The following is a 22,894-nucleotide window of genomic DNA, read 5'->3' on the forward strand; positions in this document are numbered from 1 at the left end:
ATTTCATAAACATAAGCCACTACTTAAGCAAAGTTTTCATAGTTGGTTTTTGATTGTTAATCAGTTGTTTGTTCCATTTTTATATTTCCTGTATTAAGACTCCATTACTGTTTATTGCAAGTTCTTTCATGTTTTGTCTTGAACTATAACATGGATTTTAGGCAAGTGGATTCAGTAAAACTTTTGTGGGGTCAAGGGCTGTATTAAAGGTTCAAGATTATGAAACATGTCAAATAAACAGTAACTTGGCATCCTCCTGCTTTTTGACATAATGACATAAGTTGATGTGCTCAAAAGAAATTGCAGCCTTTGTTGTAAAACACCTCAAAAACCTTTTTGGGTTATTTTTCATATCGTTGGATGAACGTGTTGATGTTTCACCAACACATTGTATCAATGTCATTGTAATATTTAACATCTTTTAATCAAAAGGAGATCACAACATTTGGCTTTTGTCCCAAAACTATATGTTGCTGTAAATCACAAAAGCCAGCATGCCAACTGATACTTCAGAGCATGGTATCCTCTGCAGAAATATGCCATAGTATTGGTTTTGCCAGTAATTGCGTGAACAACAGAAATCATGTTGCCTTTTCCCAACACTGTGAGCACGAGATGCTTATTTATCGTGTCCACCAAATTAACATCATTTGCATTTGTATTGTGCATATGATCTCTGCCTATCTTGAAGCTACAGTTGTACAGTAGAGCCATCTTAATCCTGCCTTGTAATTCTCTGCAACCTACCTTGTTGTAAATCAACTACAGTATCCAATCATTCCAGTCTATTGTGTAAGGGATTAAACACTATTAATTCCCTTTTTTATTGCTGGACTGTGTTCAAAAGGAAATACCAATATAGTATACATCCCTTTAAATTGTTCATTGTTCAGGTTGCACTGGCATATTAAGTCTAGGAAATTGTCTGCTTGATTAACTTCTGAAATTACTTTTGTCAATTACAGTATTCAGCATTACTGTTATGTAAGTTTCAAGTGAATTCATTTTTAATTACATGTTCAAGAAAATGTTTAGTTATAGTTATATTTTAACACCAGCAGCATATGTTATAGTTTATGTATAGCTTCAAGTTTGGAAAAAAATTACATGTTTTAGATGACTTAGTGTAACCGTTTGTGTGAGGGACCATGATATAAAACAGAAATGGAAAATTGCTTGTATTTTGTTTGCACTGCGCTTTGAAAACATTCATTTGATTCTGCCCTATCTGTTGCAATCAATAACCCAACCATCTTGTTTTTTTATTAAATGCACTTACTCTTAATTTCATCCACCAGTGGTTTTAGAGAGAATAATGTGGAGTTACCTATATGGCTTTGACATTATAAATCACTTCTCAAGACCAGATTGTACAGCAGTATCGATTGATCCTGATATATCACAGAAATTTATTGTCACTTCTGTTTTCAATTAAAGATACAATCAGTCAGATAATGACTTAATTGGATTTTACAGAAGATTGAGTTTTATTGCCGTGTGCTTTACGAGTTTAGTTAAAGAAGGCCATTTTATCAGTGTCAGGGGTGGCTGGCTGGCTGGCTGGCTGGCTGGCTGGCTGCTTGAAGTCCCCTTGTGTAGCGGCTCTCTACCTGTGCAGAGCAGGGGGAGAAAGTGTCACAGGATTGGTTTTCCTTGAGGTGCCCTACGTTCATGACTCATGTCTCTCTGCAAGTGATTGATAAAACCTGCTCGCATCCCTCTGACACTGCTTGTCAGAGTGGCAGTATCAGAGGTTATCTGGGTATGTGGAGTACAAAGAGGTCAGTATTGTCATCATGTTGTGCATCTTAACCATTGTGTGCACTTTAAAACAAACCCCCCAAATTTTAAGCTTTAATCAATTTGGAATGCGTGTAAAATATTATAATTATGGTGGTCAGTATCCCATGAAAGTTTAATTATGCCTGTGATGTGTAATTGTTTGGTTCAGATGTTTGTTGTTTACAGACTTACAGGATGTGGTGGGCGTTTATTTTTATTTTACTCATGTCTATACAGGTCAGGTCATTATTTTTAGTAAGCAGAGTCTTACTTTAATTTGACATTAGTTAATTATTTCATTTGTGTGAGAACAGATACTATTTACTTAACACATACTACATTACTTGATCATTGCATTAGAGTGACTATACTGTAGTTTGCTGTAATGTCTTGTCACCCTGTCCCTCAGATAACCTCTACTGAAATTGCTTACATTAGCATCCAGTTCAACTCTAGCACAAATACACCTTCTCTTCCCCTCAATAATGCACTAGTTTAATTTACTTTCTCTTACTCACTCACTTTCACTCACTCCCATTTTAGTATGCGGTGTGGTTGTATTCCAAGTTTACAATGATGAAAGCAGTGGCCTGCTTGTCATTCCAAATGAGTGTCACTATTTGTTTGTGTTTATCTCAGTCCTATTCACAGAATTGATAGGACTGGATAGAATAAACCTCAACAATCCCTCTTGTAAAAGAATTATGGAATTTAATAAAGGAAGCATCTGGTATGGAAATAGTTGAGGTCGTTTCTTGGTTGATAGTAAGGCAAGACCATTGGATAAATAGAGGCTTTGGGCAGCGGACTGTGGTTTACCAGGCTACCTCTGTGCAGTCATGTTAGATTGAAGGACAGACGGTTCTCTGGCTGTAAATGTCTGTACCACAAGAGCCAAGCACCAATAAACAGGTGATACTAGACAAGCTAAACCAACTTATGGGTCCAGTGTTGCCAGTGTGCGTCCCCAGACAATCTGGGATGCACAAATAGTTGCCTACTCGGGGCATGCACGCCTCACGGACCATGTTATGAACGTCTACGATGAAGTCAGAGGTGCAGTGTGAGGGCTTCGGAAAGCCGTCCCAGACGCCCAGGGGTTTTCAAACACGTTCGATAGTCCAGGCGCCCCAGCGGGTTTGAGCAATGTAAGAAAACGTTTTCTTCTATAACCTGTACAAAACGCGAGTGCGCTGGCTACTTTAAGCGCTCATTCTTGTTTGACCTTCATTAGCTGTCCCCCACAGTCATGTTTCATTTTGGTTTTTCGTGTGACAACATGCTTAGAATCCTCACCACCAATTCACAATGTGTTGTGTGTGGCCCTGTGTGTGGCCCTGTGTGTGGCCTCCTTTGTGACTGGTTTGCTCCCCACTACGTTTCCATATAATTGTGTGCAAGGCCCAAATATTTATATATATTTTTTACATGCATTCAAGATGTTATGAGCATTTGTTATAATGTATGCTAGAACGCTGGAAATACCGATATGCCATATTCCTCAGTTTGCTTATTCGTTTTTCTATTGCAGTTTTTAAAGGATGGTGCTGTAATTCATGAATGTAAATACAGCACTACGCAATAGGGCCACTGCATATGTTTGGATCAAACATAACACCATGTAACAGCCGTTAAGGATAGCACACCGACAGGTTTTCTCCCAGGGTGTGACACGGGACTGACAAGGATCCTACAGGTCGCGACAGACTGACTGATGCCTAGACATCTGTCCTGTGAAAAGTCCTGCTAATTCAGATGTCCTGCTTGTTCCTGAGGGCGCCGCCTCTAAGCGTATTCAATTCATCTCTCACGCCTCTCTGACAGAGCTATTCAGGCCCGGCTACACCCACAATATTTCACTATTCACACACTCGTTGGCTGTGCAAACCTTATGTAGTTTTCGCTTTTTGTCTATTTGCACAAACTGTTTTTGAAAATTCATCAGCCGGCATTGCAGTGTTAAATGGATTGTGCAGAAGAGGCAGGAAGAGACTTATGCCAAGTCCTCTCTTTAGTACATATTTCAATATAAAACAGGGAACACTACTGTGTTAACACTTAGGCGTCAAAGAACCATTGTGATATATTGTAGGTCAATGAGAGAGAAAAAAATATTGAATGCCTAAATTACTAGACAAAAACTCAAATGAAAATGTTAATAAGAAACACTGCAATACATTCACAAAGATTTAAATTGACAGTTAATGGTATTGAGAGTATAGAAACCATATGCGTGTTACTGATATAGCATGTTAACGTTAATTACAAGGTGTTGTGGTGCACCTATTTTGTTTTTAAATAGCCTACTGAATATTTAAGTCCAAATGATGGGTGCACATCTTTAAAGGTGTTGCTAATGCCGGGCATATAGACTAGGGTAGGCTACACGATTTTTGCCACCATAGGGATGGTTCAGATAGATTTTTGACATCAGTTGCCTTATCGGGGTGCGCACGCATCACCGACCCTGATATGAACTTGTGTGTTGAATTCAGAGGCAAGATTTTGGGCTTCGTAGAGCCGTCCCAGACGCCCGGGGGTTTTCAAACGTGTTTGATATTCCAGGTACTGTCATCAAGTTTAAATCTTTTATGTTAAACAAATATTCTACTTTCTGTACAAAACATGAATGCGCTTGCTACTTTAAAAGTTCTATTTTTTATACCTTCAGTCACGTTTCCTTCTTCTTTTCAGTTGACAACACGCATAGAATCCTCACCACAAATGTTAAATACCTGTGGTGTGTGGCCTCCTTTGTGACAAAGTATGCACCCCCTCTCCGTTTTCCAAACAATGAATGTTAGTATGCTGTGCATGGCCCACATATTTTAACATGCTTCATTTAATTTTGGGTGCAAAATTACAATAAGCTTACGTAGGCTAAAACATCTGTCGAACGTTAATTTAATCGCCAACTTTTAAGTATATCCTCGTTAATTATTAAAATATTTCTAATTTAAACCAATATGGACACATTGCCTAAAGTAAAATGTTACAAAAGATGCACATGGACCCACAGGAAAACATAAATTAATAAAGTGTGGCCTGTGTTTTCTTTAAACTCGTTGATCGAAAAATAGATTTTCTTTTCTTTTACATTAACTTAGCCTAATTTAAGGATCCTAATGTCACTAAACTACAGCACTGTGAACAGGTCACAACATTACATTATTTTAGTATGCACAGTTTATATTAGAGGGGACATTACATTTATTTAGGTTGATGTGTTTTACACTCTACTAACGAACAACATAAATAATTTTACTATGCATTGTCTTACAGCCGTTCATCCACCGCTGCCTCCCACTCCTACGAATTTACGCGGCCTGCACAAAATGTAAAAGCATTATAGTCACCTTGAAATTTCCTCTGCAATTTTCCAATTAAAAGCTTAATAGCCCTGTAGACAGGGTTCATGTGGTGAAGTTTACCGTGGCCACTATTCTCAAAACCGAATAGCTTGGATCCCATTACTTGCTTGAATAAACCTTTTTACCGTCAGAAGTGGGACGCAGGGTTGTCCAGTGTTGTGTTTCAATGGCCTCAATAATGTGAGGTGAAAAGGACATATAGCCACCCTAAATATTTAATCCTCGGTCCATTTTTAATGATCAACATTTTAAGGGCTTGCTAGATCTAATACCAAAAAACAATGCAAGTTTTTTTTTTAAGTCGATAAAAGAGTGGTCATTAGGCAATATTCGTTGGAAAATTCTGATGGGCCTACCCTTTAAAAAGGCTAAAATTAAAATACGTTTTTTGAACCATATACATTCAAGTGTGTAGAATAAAAAGTAAACGTGTATTAGGCTACTTTAAAGACATGTTACAGCCATGTGTTTACATCTGCTTACAAATAAGATGCTCTCATTGCTTTTTAGGTGGAATTTTGGATTATGTCTAAACGCGATATTAGCTATATAGCACTAGGCCTATATAGCATTGTGCGAAATCTGCCCCAATTGTAAGGAAAACATGCTGTCATATGCCCATTTGTGTATTTAATCAACAGATAAAAATGCACGCACCCATCGCCTTGCGGGTCCTCATTTATTGATGATTGCGTATGAGAATAAACATATATGGCTTGTAATGTATTCTCCAATTAAAGGAACCATTTAGGCTATTCAACATTTAGTTAGGTTGCATGCGTCAATGAGAACGTATTTGGTACAGTAAATGACTGTCTCCCTTAAACTTGCTTTGTGAGTATTAGTGTTGCTAGCCTATTTACCCGTTCTCATGAATGCGTTTCAGATTGTATGATGCGTGTGTTTATTGCGAGCAGAGGTGGATCCTAGCTTACAATCCAGCATCTCTCATCATGCGTGTAGCGAGCCGCTAAGGGGTTTGATCTTTTGACTGGTGGGCTGACAACACTCTTCACCACACATTATCAGATGCACTTGTGCCTCCAGCTTTGAGTAGCGAGCGCCTCGTGTGAAAAAATGAATGGCTACGGATCACCCTACCTCTATATGGGGAGCGCCGTGTCCCAACCACGAGCACCTTTGCAGAGGACCCCCAAGTGCGCACGATGCAGGAACCATGGGGTGCTTTCCTGGCTGAAGGGACACAAGCGCTACTGTCGTTTCAAAGATTGCACCTGCGAGAAATGCATTCTCATCATCGAACGACAAAGGGTCATGGCTGCACAGGTTGCGCTGCGGAGGCAACAAGCAAACGAGAGTTTAGAGAGTCTCATCCCGGAGTCTCTGAGAGCCCTGCCCGGCATGTCTGTGCCCGGGGGCGCTGAGGTGAACCAGAGACCCCCGTCGCGCACCGGGGACTTAGACCTGAGATGGACTACAGAGCAAGCAGCGAATACCCAACTTGTCGCCGGTAAGAGATGCATTTGCAGTTTTATTTATTCATTTAATCCCAAGATCTGACTAGCCTATGTCACAATGACTGAGAGACTACTTCTACTTTTTTAGGTGGTTGACATATTGAAAATACTAATGATAATTATACTCAGTTATTGCATCAAAGGTGTTATAAATTACATTATTAGTATTAGTAAACAATGCCTGATTTAAAAGTTATCTCAAAATACATCGAATAAATCCTTAATTCCTCCATGTATTGTAAACAAAAGTTGTTGAACCTTTCATTATTATATCATTGTTATTATTGCGGCGATTATTGTCAATATTTGCTGAAGCTATATTTTGTAGGTCTAAAACAGCATTTGTATGAAGCTCACCTAAAATACTGAAAGTGAAATAATGAAATGAAAATTGTGTTACTATTTCATAGGAAGGAACCTTTTATTGTGTATCTGATCTGATGGTATAGCATTCTATGTGGTCACAGATTGACTTATTCATAACTTATGATATCAGTAACCTTAAGCTTCCATCAGTTTTCAAGAGTTAGGCTTGCATACTTAAAATGATCATGTTCGTATTCTGATCAATTGAAAATTGTTGCATCAAATTTGTACAGTAATATAGTATCAGTTTATTGCAAGTGGATTCTCATGCCATATTTAATTCCTGATTCGTTAACCAACATTCCCTAAATTCATGAGGAATAACTGTGATTGTACTTTAGATTCTTTTGACCTTAAGCTTACCTAGATATTACATAAGACACTTAAGCAGGGGAAATTGCCGATGGCTAATTTATAATTGACGAGTATACTTCAGTGAGTTAAAAGATTACAGTAAACAGTGCTGGACAGGGTAGATCGAATGTAATCAGCAAATTTTGCAGGAAGTCAACTTCAAGTGAAATGTTACCAAACAACAGGCAGTCAGTTTACAAAATGTGGTTAAAAGGTATTGACTGGACATTCCTCACAGGTCAGCACTTTCTGCTAATAGCTTTGGAGAGGGAAAATCCTCATAAATCACAATGTCGGAAGACAAATTTATAACTTACAACTTGCATGTTGCCAATCTCTTTGATAAGGTTTGATTAGATCAAGCCATGGCATTAAACCTCAATTAAGTGCTTGTAAAATATGTATAATATGTCTGTAACATAGGATGTTCTCCCACAAAAAAAATATTTTAATTATATAATCGTGGTCTTAAAAGTCAATTCAATGTTTATATTTGATCCGCTAGGATGTTTAGCAAAATACAAAAGAGAAAACAGATCTAAAACGTCAAAAATAAGAACTCTCGCTTATTCTCTCTCTTCTGTTTTAGATCTGAATGAGGATGTGTCTGGCGAGCAGTCTGGAGGTGAAAACGGGGGGACTTCCAGCGAGAAGGAGCAAGATCCTAGTAGCTCCCCCGAGGGCTCCAAACCAAACTCCTGCTGCAACCAGGAGCCCCCTGACATCCCTTCCCAGCCCGAGGAGGGAGGTTACACCCTGTCCAAAGTCTGCACCGCCGAGAGGGAGCCTAAAGGCGAGAGCCCTCCCAAGTACCCTGGAGAACCGAACCTGCTGATCGAAGGTCTTTCTGGGTCTGTCTCCCTACCGTTCAACCTCCGATCCAATCGTCCCCCACTGGAGGTCCTCAAGAAGATCTTCCCTGCTCACAAGCCCCCTGTCCTGGACCTCATCCTCAAAGGGTGTGGAGGGGACCTGGTGGGGGCCATTGAGGTGCTTTTGTCGAGCAGGACATCAGACTCCAGCCGGCACCCCGACTCAGACTCTCACTCTGACACCCTCATGCTTCCCTCCAACGGCCATCTCTTTGAACACACCCTGGGGTCCTACCACCCCATGTCCAGCTCTGCCAAGTGGTCGGTGGGCTCAGCGTTCCGGGTGCCCGAGTCTATCCGCTTCTCGTCCGACTCGCCCTCCAGCATGGTGCCCGCGGGCGCCCTGGGCATGCCCCTGCAGCATCCCTCCTTCCCCCAGCCGCCCCGCTACCCGCTCATGCTGCGCAACTCGCTCACGCGCTCCCAAGCCAGCCCCTTCATGCACAACGACGTGACGCTCTGGAACACCATGACTCTGCAGCAGCAGTACCAGCTCCGCTCCGCCGCCCAGTACGTCTCCTCGTTTGCCCCCTCCGCCGCAGCAGCCTCTGGGGGCGGGGTGTTTCGCGGTTCCCCGGTGCTGTCGTCCCGATCCCCGGAGGACCACCGAATCATCATCCAGGAGGACGGCTGCCCGGTGGTCAACCCCAAACCCAGCATCTACGCACCGGAGGAGGAATACGATGAGCGGTCCGATTCTTCAGACTCACGGATCTTAAACTCCTCCACCTAATCATGAATGAATACTGCTATATGGCAATGGAGACACCAAAAAATGTATTGGGATGAAGATCAAATGAGTTTTATTGCAAGAAATATATTGAAAAGGGTACTTTTTGTTTTTTGGACTTAACTTAAGCAGCTGCCTACTTGAATGTTGAATAGATATTATCCCGTAACATTATGTCATCATGGTATTTATAATATATCCAGTTAGCAAATGGATATGACCAAAATAATAATGTAAAAGTGAACTTGTGTTGTGAAAATCTTCATCTCCAGTATGCATGTGTGAAACTGAAATGTAAAGATCTTCAGTAATGCATGTCAATAGTATGCCATATACACCTTGGTAATGCCACATTGTTATTAATTTATCCACCAAATAATATAATAAAATATATTGAGATATCAAGTATTTCTGGATGTTTAACTATTTTGATGTATGCTGTGCACGTGTTGCACTGTGGTTTGAAATCTTATAATATTATAATCCCACTTATTAAATATCAACTCGTATTTTCAGTTTTTTATTTGTCTGACAATGCATACACTCAAATGGTGTACCGTTGATAAAATGTCTTTGTATAAGAAATAATAAAATGGGTGGCCAAATCAATTTCCAGACCACAAAAAATGGGCTATTTACTGATAGGAAGACTATTTGATGGTTTCCTTTTACTGAGGTTTTACACCCATCATCAGATCAGTCGTAACATTTTTACATTGCTTAACTGTGTTTCAATTATGTTGTCTTCAACCAATATAATGTTGTCTTGGTAATTCCTGAAAATAGCCTTTATAGACTTGCACTTATCCCCAATAACACATTCTCAGCTGAACATATAGTTCATGCTTGCAAAGTGCAGTTAGAAAATATTCACTCATAACATTTTAGCACAATACAAGACAGAAATATTATATTTACATAAGAATTTAGGGTTAGGGTCTACTCAGCACTTTTTAATTTCCTTCTATTTAGTGTTTACAGTCTTGACTTTTCTTGTTTGAGTTTTTTTGGAACTGGTTTCCATAATGCAGACCATAGTCTCCCAGTCTGTAGGGACAGTATTGTCCAGGTGATGAGGAGTGCCTGAATTCCTCCAGACATCACATTTGGCATTCAGGCCAAGAGCAGTAGTAAATCTTGATTATCATGGCTTGAGGGTCCTTTAGGTGCCTTTTGGCAAACTCCAAGTGGGCTGTCATGTACCATTTATTAAGGAGTGGCTTCATCTGGCCAAGCTCTCATAAAGACCCAGATGGTTGAGAGTTGCAGAGATGACTGTTCTTCTGGAAGGTTCTCCAATCTCCACAGAGGTCCTGTAGAGCTGTCAGTCACCATCGGGATCATAAATGGAAACAAGATGCACCAGAGCTCAGTTCTGAGTGTCACAGCAAAGGAATTACTCTAACTGTTCTGTTCAGTATTTCTATTGATTGATGAGGAAAACAGTGAGTCGACATGTTTAATACTCATGTACTGCTAAACAAACAAATCCTCATTCAAATGCCTCTAATCTATCCTAAACATAAGGTTGAAATATTTGATAACTCTTTAACAACAACATGCGGAATGAGGGAAAGGGTCAGAATGCTCTCTGAATGACTGCGTTGACTACATTTTAATGTACAAGCAAGATGTTTTGTGATGTTAGTACAGTAGGCTACACCAACATTGCTACAGTGATCTCACAAACAGGACACTGTATGAAGTTTAAAATCTGCCGGTGTATTAAGGATGTGCAGTGCTGCAAGTGACGTTGCTTGGATTGATTTTAGCGTTTGCGAAAAATAATGGGGCACTATAAATATGACCGCAATGCTTATAGGTTATTTTATAGGCAAACCGGTCATCCAAACATGCTTGACACTATTCAGTCGAAATGCTGTAGCTTTCAGACAAACTCATTAAAGAGAAGCGGACAAGGAAAAAGTACAACATAAACATTGCCCCGAATTGAGTGTTTAAGGGAATATGTATTGTTGACTTGGCGATCGGCTGGAACCGGATGATTGGATGTAGCCGGCGAAACAAAACTTTATTACTGAATAAATCTAATTGTATCTTTAGGCTTTTCGAGACCACCCATGAAATGTAACTGATCCGTTTTAAATGTGTCATTGCTATCTTCAGAGAAACTTGGACATAGCCTATAACTAACGTATAATTAACCTAAACTGTTTATGGATAAACCAGCAAAATCAGAATAGAATAGGTCTACTGGAAAGATTGACAAAGGTAGAAGGTTAGAAGTGTTTGCAAACAGTCACAATTATCTAATAATTCAAATGACACTCAACAATAGGTAGTTACATTTATTGCAAAAGAATGCAGATAAGACCTAACGTTTTAGAGAAAGTCATGACAATGATGCGCTACTGTAGTTGAGGATAACAAAAATAGTTCCAGCATTGTAATCACATGGTTACGCAACGGGAAATATATTAATGTTGAATTGCAATAGCCCCTCTACTAGAGGCACTATAATTCTAGAAAATGAAATAAAAAAGTTAATGTATGGACATCTTGCCTAAATGTCTATCTCTGTTTCCATCCCGTGCTATTCACGTTCCTTCTCTCATGCTTCAGATTGCTCCTCTAGGCTTGACAAGTATACCTTCAGACTCTTCCCAAAAAGGATTGGAACCTGTAATTTCCACATGTATGGTTAGGTGGGCCAACCCAGATATCTGGCCCAGATGTTTGATGGTTGCTACACCTTCATGGCTTAGCACGGCAACGCTATGGGTGAAGGAATAACATCGTTCAGATGGTTAGGTATATAGGCTACTAATGGGTTGGGAAATGAATCAAGACAGCTCTAATAATCCCTTGGTTACTCACTTATGTGGTACATGGGGCAGCAGATGTTTGGGTAATGAGAGGTCGCCATTATTATTAATTATGTCTATTATTATTAGAAATATTAAATGATAGGATGTGTACCCTAATGGTAGGAATTGCTTGATTCATTCACAGATCACAATTGGTCGTTATGTATCACAGTAGGCTACTGCCATTGGCCCCCTCACTTTTAACCCCAGACCTACATCCTTGTAATTAGGTGTGTAACAGGAGCTGTGAGCTGTCACGAGGCATGGCCCAAACAGAAGCTCCTGCTCCAATTTCAGGAATTCTGGTACGGTTCAATCCTGCCCCCAAGTGGCTAAAAGAGGTACTGGTCTACATCTTTCTCTTGAGTGTATATGCCTGTTTTTATTTACTTCTGTTCTAAACGATTTAACTCTTGCAATTTTTATAGAAACATTTTTTTTTAAATTATATTAAATATTAAAATAAAACATTGATATCGGCTAGAGGAAACATTATGGAAATATAACTGTGCAATATAGCGTTCAATACATGGAATTGAATAGGAATATTAGGATAAAGGTTGTGAAAGTTGCCCATTCATTCCACAAACTTCACTAAGGGAACCTGAGGGGAGTATGCTAGTTTGCAACATCAGACACGTGATGACTTGCAGTCACTGCCAACTTAACCCATGTGTTCCATTCTGCGATAAGCATGGTCCAGTCCACAGCCGATTTCTCATGGAGACAAACATGTACCACTATTGTAGAGGTGCTCAGGGTGTGCATAACTGATAAACTGCTATTGTAACCAAGCCTACATCTTTAGGCATTTGATTTTAATTAGATTTAAAACTATGTTTTTAAGGATACTTGACGTTAATGGATGAGGAGGGACATATATCATTCGACTTATTATTTTAAATTAACAACGTAAAATACACAAATATTTTGTGCGGACTTCCGATCTGCCACGGTCTTCTTCAAAGCTAATTAACATAACGGTACCAAAGATCCCACACAGCCAACCCCTTATGTGTAAACAGCTCAAGTTTCACTTTACTGCGAGGCGAAAGAGCAACTTGTAGCGAGTCCCACGAGAACGAAATTGCAAGACATTTGTTAACTAGCCTATGGTTTTAGCTCAGCATTAGCAATTGCCCAACACCGATAAATATCTATATGATCAACAGATGTATATCAGCTCAGTTTGTCGTGTAGAACAGAACAATTAAAACAATTAGCATGTTCTATTTATAAATAGAAATTCGGTCTACTTGATGCACATATTTTGAATCGTTCATATAAAGTACAGTAGCCTGTATGGCTTGAGGTTGCCCTACCTCTGAATAAAGAAAGAAAAAACGTATTTTTCCCCCTGAAAGACCAACACCTCACAAAGACTTGATGCGGTACTCATAATTAGCCATCTATCTATTTTGAAGAGAGTGACCGGGCAAGATCAAAGCATTCTTTATAAGGATTGCACCCAGGGTAGCTCTCAAGGTAGCTGGGTCGTAAACTTGCCAATAAATTAAAGAAGACGAGGAAAGGCGAAGCTACACCTGCATGGCTGACGTCTTCACCACATGTGAAAGTCCAGCAAGTCTCAGTTAAGCCTTGTGTTTTCGAAATTCTTATATTTTATCGGATAGACCGTCTGTTCAGCTTCCTGAAATATAATCTACATCAATCAACCAGGTTTATGCAATATTATAACCTTGTAATAATCCATTGATGTTATGTTATCTCTATACAATAACATACATCTATCTATAGCCTATTATGTTACTGATGCTTAATAATATCAACCTAAGGCTACTCAAGTTTAGTTTCACTCACGCAAATAAGTAGTAGTTTGCACAAAGAGGAGGGCAATGTCCTCATGAGATCATCATGCCTTACATTTGGACGAATTACAATATTTTAGGCAACATCAAGGCACTATGTCCTAGGCTTAAAACATTATTATCGTCGTCAACAGATAAAACGGAATGAATGTGAACGAGGCATTCAAGGCTCATTTAGCCATTAAGACAATACGTGTGCTACCAATAGAAAATGTAGGCCTACTGTTATTTAAACATTAGGTTTACTTGTCAACAAGGTGGACACATTAAAAGGTTGAATTAAACGTTCTTTAGTCGGCTAAGGCAAACGGAAATGTAAATATATACTGTAAACTGTATTTCTTTGCATGCAGTAGCCTATGGTCTCGTATAGGTTCCCACAAGGATAATGCTTGAATTCCACAGATGTCACATTAACATCGCATTTTCTTTTCAGGCAAAGGGCGTTAAAGTGGTGATATTGATGACTACTTTGATTTACTTTTTTCTTTTTAACTATCACACAAAGCCGGTGACATGGGGCAGTGAAAGTTTTGTTTTGTGTCCCGCATGCTGACAATGTGCTTTTAGAAATGCGTTTGTTGTGAAAACATTATTATCCCGTCTCATCTGAAGGCCTATACTCAGTCTCACTATTATTTTCTCGTGAATACTGCCCAACACAGTTTGAAGCCCAAACAGAACAGTTCAAAAGCTTATCCTCCCACAGGTTAGATAGGCGATACCTGATCAAAACTGTGGACATGGCATCAACTTGTCACCACCTGAACCATTCTCATCGAACTAATTCATAAGAGGCTTAGATTGTTTAACAATGTGTATAATGTGTAGAACTAAACATAACGTGAAATAATCTCATGTGACTTCAAATGCAGCAAGTTTATGAAGTTGATAACTCTTTTATTGAAAGTAGAACAAGAATGGGCAGCTTTAATCATCGCAATGTTGCACTAGACCCAGGGATATCAAGCTATTAAAATAGCACATCTAAGAAAATGACACAAGTCAACAGTTTATATTCAATAAAAGTTCCAGAATTTCTTTGTGTTTATTTCTTTTCATCGATACCATTGTGCACGGTCTGTTCAAGACAAACTCTTATACCTCTTAAAATGCGTAATTCGTAAGCTAAGACACTCGTGGGATAAGGCATATAATAGTTTATTATCTATTAATTTTAATTTGTAACATCACGTCCCCAACAAGAAGGAAAATGTAGGGGCAAATAAGATCGTGATGTTTAAAACCAGCCAATCAAAATCCATTCAGCTCACTCCCAAATTCCTCATAGGGGTGGTGCTTTCACCTTGCTTTGGAGAAAACTTTGGAGCACATAGAAGTGACAGCATCACGGACAAGTCATTACTTGAAGTGCAGAAATGAACACTTGAACAACTTATTTGACCTGGCTTGGAGAATTTATAAAATCTATTGTGTCAACATTTTGTCTACTTTGGCAAAAACATGTAAGTATCTGGATTTTACAAAGGCCTTTCAATACCTATCACCATTGGCCATCTTCATCTTTATATAAAGGTAAGATATTTTGTAATGCATTTAATCTAAAAGCTATTTTTCAGAATTATATATGCCATATGACTTAAGAGTGTTAGTCTTTGTTGTAAGCTATATAATGCAAATACAACTATGTGTGTGAGGGTGTGGGTGAGAACCCAAAACAGCCACCCGACGCATTTCTTACTGAATTTACTTTCTGTGTTTCCGACAATTCAGGGGGACGTGAGACAGACCGAGGCCACGGTTGCAGACATGACGGAAATCTCCGGACCTGAGTTTGAAATAGATGTGGAGAGCTTGGAAACGGAAAGTGACGACCAAGCAGAGTGTAGTGTCTCAACATTATCCGTCACAGGAGAGGAAAATGCTGGAACCAAAAGCGATGAAAAATCGGGATCCGGGATTTGTTCGGGCGACCAGAGGAAACTGAGCCGAACACCGAAATGTGCGCGTTGCAGGAATCACGGAGTGGTGTCATGCCTTAAGGGACATAAACGTTTCTGTCGCTGGCGTGACTGTCAGTGTGCCAACTGTCTGCTGGTGGTGGAAAGACAGCGCGTCATGGCAGCGCAGGTAGCACTTCGCAGACAGCAGGCGACAGAGGTGTGTATTTTCCGTGAACTTCCATGAAGGACTTAGGTGTTCCATCTTGTGACTTCATGTTCCTAGTTTGAGAAATATTGCCGGATAATTGTTATGCTTTGTATGTTATAATTAGTTGTATATATATATATATATATATATATATATATATATATATTTATATATATATATATATATTAAAACACTAGACTTAAGAACCTTTAACTGTTTGGCTATTCACGAAAAATAGAATTAATAGGGCATGCACAATCCTAACGCAAAATATATATATCAAAAATTCTAATTGATTTAAATATATACGTATTAGGATAAGAAAGGCATTACTGCTAAGCAGAGTCCGACTGAGAGGAGGACAATCTACCAAAGACATATTCGACCATCAACTATGCTGGCAAAAAGTATTTTAGAAGGTAAGTTAAAAAATGCAACTATCTTTTTTTACTTTTTTTATTTTTGATTACTTTAGTTTTTTATTTATTTATTTATTTACTAGAGACCAAATACTGCATAATTCTTTCTTCAAGATCTTACTTTATACTGTACATCCTTTATGTATTCTTTTCTAATTTCTCTTTGTCTTGAATATTTGCCCATTTAACCTTTCACTAACTGGTCATGTAATTTTGGTGTCACATACACCTTGGTTAAACAAGTAAATAATGTAGACATTGATACACTGAGTTGTATGACAGCACCACACAAAAGTGACTGAACCATAACATTAGTTTCAGCATAAGTTTAAAAAATGTATTCAGCTGTGACCCTCATTTTCTTTTACGATACATGCAAACACGTATTATCGTTTTATATTTACAGCCTTTACTTACCAGTTATCTTGACTGTCATTCGAATTTATTTAGAATTTAAAAAACAAACTGACGCTAACCTTACACCTTGCAGGATACCGCCCAGTTCAGACAGACCCATTTATGGGTGGCAACGCATCTCTCCCTCCACCTCTGAGCGACAGGATGAGGAAGAGAAGAGCCTTCGCCGACAAGGAGCTGGAAACCATCATGCTGGAGCGGGAATACAAAGAACGGGAGCTTCTAGAATCCAGCCAGGCCGCTACGGCCTCCCTGCTCTTCCCCGGCAGCATGGTCCACCACGCCACCGAATACAACTCCTACAAATCTGCTTACTCATCCGGCGCGCAGATGGAGCCCCACACTAAAGACATGTGTAACTTCTTAGGGCCCAACTGCCTCGATCTGTCCATGCAGTACACGGCCGGCTCGGCCAACGTGGAGCTGATCTCATCCAACGTCAGCGTGGCCACCACCTACCGGCAGTACCCCCTCCACCCGTCGCGGGGCAGCTTCATGATGTGGCCGCGCGGCTCCGCCAACCTCGGCGACGCTCTTCTCTACCAGCAGTGCCTGCTGAACGCCACCGCCATGCAGAGCATGAAGCCCGCCGTCGCCGCTCTGGAGGCAAAGACGACGCCCGCGGCCGGCTCTGAGAGCGCTCTTCCGGAGCAGGACGGCGCTTCCAAACTGGAGGGGTCACGAGCTGCCCCTCTCCCCGACCCGGACGTGCTCCAGCACGGGGACCTCTACGCCATGGTTGCCCAGGCGGTACCCAGAGAACGATCGGCTTTTTCCCCCCCCAAGAGGGGCTTCGGACAGGCCTTCCCCGTCACCCCTCACCCCCAGTCCAACCCCAACGCCCCCGGCCACGAACGCGTCCTGGCCAAGGTGAGCAAGGACAGTGCGAAGCACTCGCTCTCCGTGAAGCTCAACTCGTTTCACTCTCTGTTCGAGCAGAGCCTCAGTGAAAAAGTTGGGGCGGGAGCGAGGGTCGGGGCCGGGGCCGAGCTCAGGGGCCCTTACTGTACAGAGCTCCTGGAGGAAGCCGCTCGCAAGTACAGAGAGGGCTCCAGCAGAGACAGCCACAGCTTGAAAACGACAGGCACGGACAGGTACGCTAAAGACTTTTTGTCTAAGCCAATGGGGACCAAGATGGCATCCAACGAGGCGTTGTCTTTTTCGGTCGAGGCCATCCTAAAGAGACCCTCGCCTGCTATGAATCGAGCGTTGCAGTAAATCCATGGGATTGTTTGTGGTGGTTTATGCTGTCAGTTCCACCCCAGGCTATGTTACACATTTAATTCCTTTTCTTGTCTGAAATGAACGCTGGTTTCTGAAAGTCACTGTGCTAGTAGCAGTTGTTGGTCTGTGTTTTAATGCACTTATACAGTGTCTTGTGCCCCCAGAATACACACACACGTATTTTATACCAGCATTGTAAATTATTTTATCATAAAATATATTTAAGCATATGATTTAAGATGTTTCTTTTATGTTTCAATAAACGTTTTAAAGAGTAATCTCCTCTGGTGAACTTCTTTGTGTTTAAAATGATGCTTTAATTAACCACATCAATTTTGTTTTATTTAAATGTTCTTAATGTTTGCATTAAATGGATGTCATGTTAATGACACTTTTGTGTGAACGTACGCTTTTCATTACATCAAGGGCGGTCGTGTATGTTGCAATGGAAAATGCGACTTCTGATCTCTGTAGTAAAACATCCTTTCGGTTTTCTGTAATTATGGAAGGTAACAGATTACTATTGTCAGTTCTAACTATTGTGCTGCTTGTTGTTGAAAGATCATCATATTAGTGACTGTCCATTACATTTTAGAATCTCTTAAATTAAGTAGGCATCCCAAGGTAAGGTAGTCATGGGAAAGATAAGACAATAATTGATAAAGACAATTTTCTTTTTTGGGATCATATGATATTACTTCAATACTTTTACTCTGTGGTATGAACTGTTGACATGAATTGGAATCCGCAAACAGTGATCTAAAATATCATGCTGTTTGATATCTCTTGATGTCTGTGTTATGAACCCCTCTTTCGAGTATCGTACACTATACTTGCAAATTTAAGTAGTAAAAGTAGCCTTCTAAACCTTACTCCATTATTTAGGCTAACAAAACGGAATATAACAACTTTTTGTCATTAGTGGTTATCTGCTGGAGTTTGGACCATGACTATGGGACATAGTCAGTGTAGCCATGACACTATATGTTATGGCGGCAATATGAGAACACCAAACATTGTATATTGTAATCTAAAATACAATACAAATCTCTACATTCTAAAATATTTTTTTCTCGTTTGTTTGAGTAGCAGGCTTATGTGGGAGAATGTGAGAGGATTGTGGACGAGTGACTTGACAAAGATGGCTTCCACAGGCCTGGTGAAGGGGGTGAACACTGATCCGCGGGGTGTAAACAAGATACCGAAGAACCATCAGGTAAATCTACCCAGTAAGTACAGTAATCTGTAGGAGACAGTCAGTTGATTGGAAAATGTCCAGTATTCTGGGTCTGACTTACAATGAATGTCTGTGTTGCCAGAGAAGAATGCATACTCATATTCAAACACACAAACATACTCTTATGAATTACTGACACAAAGTGCATGAGATACAATTATGCATCCATACTGACTTATACACATACTGTACATTAGCAAAAGATGGATGCATCTGATGAAATAAAAATAATTGTTTTAGATACAAGTAAGAGATACTATTTTTATTTTATTTTACCAGATTTGTTTCAGTGGGGTTGTAGTTCCATTCCCAAAACATGTGTACAGATACTTGATGTAAGTTAGCAACGGGAACGTTTTAGCAGGTAGCTAACATAGACGCTGATTAATGGTGACACGGGTCATGGTTAGTTGTTGCCACTTGTGAACCAACGATTAGCTTTGGGTAAACTGTCAGTACTGGAATGGAGTCTTCATAAGATAAGATATACTTGAGTTTTCATAAGCATTCCTATCACCTTAGAGCACAATCACACTCAGAAAACAGAAAGGAAAATTGCCCGAAAGCACTGGAAAGAAGCAAACCAATGCACACAACACTAAAAACCATGCAAAGCACAACTGAAAACTGTCCAGCCGTAAGAAATAAGGCCAAACCAAATGTTAAACATGGAAATGTTGCTGTCAGGGCCTCAATAAAGGTTGTTCAGTTATTAGTTGTTGTTATTATGCCCTGATTGCAGCTTTGTAACCTTTCTTACCTCTCACCTGAAGCACTGTTGCAACTATCCCGGGCCGTGATAACACGTCTACTCTAATTTCTACTCTAATTATAAACACCCGGCATTTGTTTGATTTACATATTTAATAACCACATAGATTTGTGAAGGACAGATGTAGTTTGTTTGTATTACATTTTGAATACAAAACAATAGTGTCTGAGAAAGAGACAAAAAGGATTAAAACAGCTATACCCATTCTCCCTTGCCAGCTCTTTCTTATTCAGATGAAAAAGATAAGTCAACATTATTAGCCTCCAGGCCCTTTTGTTACTTTTTATCCACCCATCAACATGCTATGTTTGATCTGAATTATATCATTGTAGTTCAGTAACATTTGCATATAAAATAGCACAAAACATTTTAGTGCAGTACTTCATAAACTGTTAATGGTGGATTTGCTGTGTCTGCTTGAGGATTGAGTCTAAAAATGTATTTGACATCTTGTTTTGATGTCATTTCATTCAATGTGGATTAGGGTTGAGGCCAAAGGTGGAGAGGATTGCGCAATTCCCCTATCAAGTCCACAACAGGTCTATTTATCTCCTGCCCATATTACATTTGGCTGCCCTGCTTGTGACTTGCATCCGTTTATTTCTTTAACCCACTCTCAGTGTCCATAACCAGCCCTTCTCCACCCCTCCCTCTGTTCTCCCACCCCGATCCTTCCCCCTACAGGTGTTAATCCAAATCACCTATCCCCTTGTTGACTTTGTCACTCCAATAACTCCCAGTAACACAAAGGTATCTGATATGCTACAATCATTTGCACGTTAAGAATCTATTAATCTAAGATGTATGCAAACTCCCTTCTGCCGCACGTTAGATACAGATGCACACGCTGCTGGTTATTAGACAGACACAGACACGCGGCAGGTTATTGGATACACATGCACACACACCGCGGGTTATTTTGACTTGGGAAATGAATGGCACATGCTGTATTTTGCATTGGTGTGAAGCAGGTGTGAAGAACAGGGTTGGATCCCTATTCATTTGCCCTCAGGTTGACAGGACTGTTTTCCTTTCACCCACCAGCAGCAAGCACAGAAACACCAGTCTGTCCACATATTCCTCCTCCGAAACATGTAATCTAATAAGACATGTGTAGCTTTGGAGCAGTTAAGTACCGACCACTTAATTTAGACGTTAGCTGGGCGGATAAGAGTTTGGGCGGCTGAAAATACCTATGGAATTACACCAGATTGTTTGTGTTTATCTACAAATGCACATTACTCTCGCACGTGTATGTGCTGTTAGTGCACACACTCACACGCACATGCACACACACTTGTACTCACACATACACACACAAACACACACACAAGCATATGGACTCACACACACACTCACTCACACATATGCTTGAATGCACACATACGCATACATCTCATCTCTATCACAACATACTGACAAAATAGTGTGTTAGTTTTAGTGTGGACTGCACTAGCTTTTGGCACGGGCGCAACATCTAAATAATCTGTGTACCTCTTAATTAACCAGTAATTTACTTTTTTTCCACATGTGTAAAATTCCGCAAGTCTTCTGTATTGACTGTTGCTTTGACAGAAGAAGGGGTTTGTGTTACTGACATTTACTGTGTTTTACTGTGTAGCTATTTCCAACAGCACTCATTTATACTTCTTTTAGACCTACAAGAAAATCAAGGTGAAATGCAAATATCCGAACTAAACTAAGTTAAGAAAACAAGGACATTTGCAAGTTCATGCAAATAGTTGTACATCTATGAATACATTTTGTAAGCCTCAAATGGTAGGAAAGAAAAAAAAAACGGACTTTGAGACCCTGTCTTGCTACTTGCCATCCAGCATACAGTGAACATAGCAGTTCAAACACTGAATTACAGTAAGTCTTTGCTTAATTTAGTATGTGATAGATGTTTCCTAATATCTTTGCACCTAGTTTGCACAAATAATTTCAGAATCCCTTATCGGTGCAACTATTGAAGATTTAGTTAGTGTGTATTGTTTCCTTTCCTTCTACTGAGCCATGGCACTGCATTTGCTAGTCTAAAAGTGCATGTAAATTCTATGAAAAAACACTTTGTGTTGCATCTTTGGCCAAAGAAAACACGATCGTTGTCAATGTAGCAAATGGTTGCAAGCAAGTCAGGAATAATTGCACGGCTATCAGTATTGTTGGGACTGTAATAACACCACCATTCAAGTTATCACATTTAAATGGGAGCAGTGGGGCTCGTAGCAAGCCTTGCGTGTCCAAGTTGTTAGGTTCACAGCTGTAAGGGGAGAATCACGTTGATAAATGACCATAGCACCTGGTTTGTGCTGTCTTAACACGAGTAAACACGTACAAGTACAAGTACACGGGGAATGGCCAGGTTAACACTTATATGGATTTGCATAACCTAGTATATCTTCATTCAAATATATTCCCTTGTGCAAACAGAACATGCTGTTTAGAGAAGTAAATATAAGTTGTTGTTTTTTCCCTCAGGCTGGAAAGATAACAATAGCACATATTCCAATAGAAGCCATGGTTTTCAGCAATGGTATAAATTACTTGAAATTTGTCTCCTGAAGTTTGTGGAGTTTTACATTTGGTGTGTTGAAGGATGATTCTCAGCACACAGAACATTTGAGATTGATAGTAAGGGTCTATACTACCTCCTACCTAGAGCAATAGCATCCATAACAAATTTGTAACATGTCATATCTACCATAAACCTCCCTATTTATTGTTGCTCAATCCAAAGGTGGGCCTCATCCGTGACATTTGGTCTCCATAACGTTCAGTTGCTTGTTATCAACTAGTTAACAGTGGCCTCAGCAGTGTTCTAATGAAATGGCACCCCCTTCCTGCACCCACACTGTCAGGGTTCACTAAAGTTGCAGTTGAGCCGTGCAATTACTTATTGATAATAGTTTAATTGATATCAGATTCATTTTCTCTGGGTTTAGTAGTTCAGTATCCAACATAATGTGATACGACCAACCAAGTTGACCAAGTTTCAATATAATGTTCTGGTGAATAATAATGGCAAAAGTAATTTAGCCAGATAAAGAATACTCTCTAATCTAATATCATTCCCTTTATTCATAATCTGACATATTCTCTT

General features: G+C 39.9%; 2 protein-coding genes across 3 annotated transcripts; both read left to right on the plus strand.

Annotated features, from left to right (window-relative positions):
- Positions 1-6,230: 6,230 nt before the first annotated feature.
- On the plus strand, positions 6,231-8,956 carry dmrt3a (doublesex and mab-3 related transcription factor 3a). Its single transcript, XM_047015963.1, has 2 exons — positions 6,231-6,624; positions 7,941-8,956. The coding sequence occupies exons 1-2, from the start codon at positions 6,231-6,233 to the stop codon at positions 8,954-8,956; spliced, it is 1,410 nt and encodes a 469-aa protein (XP_046871919.1).
- A 5,703-nt stretch (positions 8,957-14,659) lies between these two features.
- dmrt2a (doublesex and mab-3 related transcription factor 2a) lies at positions 14,660-18,185 on the plus strand. 2 transcript variants are annotated; one of them, XM_047015996.1, is made up of 4 exons: positions 14,660-15,076; positions 15,345-15,731; positions 16,039-16,141; positions 16,632-18,185. In XM_047015996.1, the coding sequence occupies exons 2-4, from the start codon at positions 15,381-15,383 to the stop codon at positions 17,774-17,776; spliced, it is 1,599 nt and encodes a 532-aa protein (XP_046871952.1). In that variant the 5' UTR covers positions 14,660-15,076; positions 15,345-15,380; the 3' UTR covers positions 17,777-18,185. The 2 variants fall into 2 exon arrangements, with proteins under 2 accessions (XP_046871952.1, XP_046871951.1); XM_047015995.1 differs by having other exon boundaries at positions 14,663-15,146.
- Positions 18,186-22,894: the final 4,709 nt, after the last annotated feature.

This window comes from Hypomesus transpacificus, unplaced genomic scaffold (assembly GCF_021917145.1).
Source record: "Hypomesus transpacificus isolate Combined female unplaced genomic scaffold, fHypTra1 scaffold_31, whole genome shotgun sequence".
In the NCBI taxonomy this organism is placed as follows: Eukaryota; Metazoa; Chordata; class Actinopteri; order Osmeriformes; family Osmeridae; genus Hypomesus; species Hypomesus transpacificus.